The 1,198-nt window shown below is 67.2% G+C and overlaps 1 protein-coding gene across 1 annotated transcript in view; it reads left to right on the top strand.

The window, feature by feature from the left end:
* Window positions 1–215: 215 nt before the first annotated feature.
* The window catches only part of AURANDRAFT_68444 (expressed protein), a gene marked incomplete at both ends in the record, with an annotated part of 34,163 nt that continues 33,180 nt past the window's right edge, over window positions 216–1,198 (top strand). Inside the window, 2 exons of the mRNA XM_009044130.1 lie at window positions 216–593; window positions 808–1,113. Coding sequence (XP_009042378.1) covers window positions 216–593; window positions 808–1,113 — 684 coding nt within the window. The remainder of the gene's footprint in view (window positions 594–807; window positions 1,114–1,198) is intronic.

Below are 1,198 nucleotides of genomic sequence, written 5' to 3'. Positions count from 1 at the left end.
CCACGCACCGCGCCACGACCCCCGCAGACACGCTCATCGTCGCCCTCGTCGCGCTCGTCGGTACGGCCTCGGCGGGCAAGTACGAAAAGTTCGAGGCGCGGCGCCCGCGTCCGACGGTCAACGTCAAGCTCAGAACCCGGGCGGAGGCCGCCCCCCCCCCCCCCCTCCGCCCTGGGTCCTCGGCGGGCTCGCGGGGAACCTCGGCGCGCGCGCAGGTGAACATCAAGGAAGCGTCCCTCTTGTCCGTCGAGGCGACGAACCTCGAGGGCGAGGTCGAGACGCGGATCTCGGACCAGATCGCGGCCGGCGCGACGTACGACCAGAACAGCGCCCAGTTCGCGCCCAAGGCGCTCTTCACGCGCTGGACGGCCAAGGGCAGCGACCCCCTCGAGGTGACGGGGACCTTCAACATCGCGGACCAATCCGCCGAGGTCGACGTCAAGTACGAGAAGTTGGGCTCGAAGTTCGGCGTCAACTTCAACTCCGCGCGCAGCTCGCTCATCACGGCCGCCCGGACGTCCCGCGACTTCAGCGTCGAGGGCCGCACCATCAACGTCGCGCCGTCCTACAACTTCGTCACGGGCGTCTCGTCGGTGGCGTCGAAGCTCGCGCTCACCAGGGCAGGAAAAGAGAGCGAACTTCCCAACTTCAAAGGCTTCGATCTCGGCCGTTTTCCACTCGTTTCGGCTGACTTTTGGACGAGCGATCATCTCTCGGACGGTCTCGAAGCATGGATGCTTTTTCCGGAACGCGCGCGCGCGGAACACTCATGTTGAAGCGAACTTGAATCACTATTTTCCTGCCCAGGCGCTCACGTCCGACACGTCCGTCGAGCTCGCGCTCGACTCCGCCGACGTCGCCGACCGCGACGCGCTCCAGAGCGTCGTGTGCATCGACCACAGCTTCAACGGCAAGAACTCCATCAAGCACACCTTCGCGCTCAACTCGGGCGTGTCGACCTACGAGTACAAGCGCAAGCTCGGCGGCGACGCCGCGCTCTCCGTCGCGGCGCACCCGGGCAAGTCCGTCGAGATCGAGTGGGACGAGGTCGGCACCACGGGCCTCTGGACGACCAACGTCCGGTTGCCCTGGGGCAAGCCCGACCGCGCCCAAGTGTCCTTCAAGCGCAAGTTCCGGCTCTAGCGCGCCGCGGCGACGACCCCGCCGCGGCCTCCGAACTCGACGTCGCCTTCCGGCG

The sequence above is a fragment of the Aureococcus anophagefferens genome, assembly GCF_000186865.1.
Source record: "Aureococcus anophagefferens unplaced genomic scaffold AURANscaffold_147, whole genome shotgun sequence".
Lineage (NCBI taxonomy): Eukaryota > Pelagophyceae > Pelagomonadales > Pelagomonadaceae > Aureococcus > Aureococcus anophagefferens.
The sequence above is the reverse complement of the archived record's forward strand: the minus strand, read 5'-3'. Positions and strand labels throughout refer to the sequence as shown.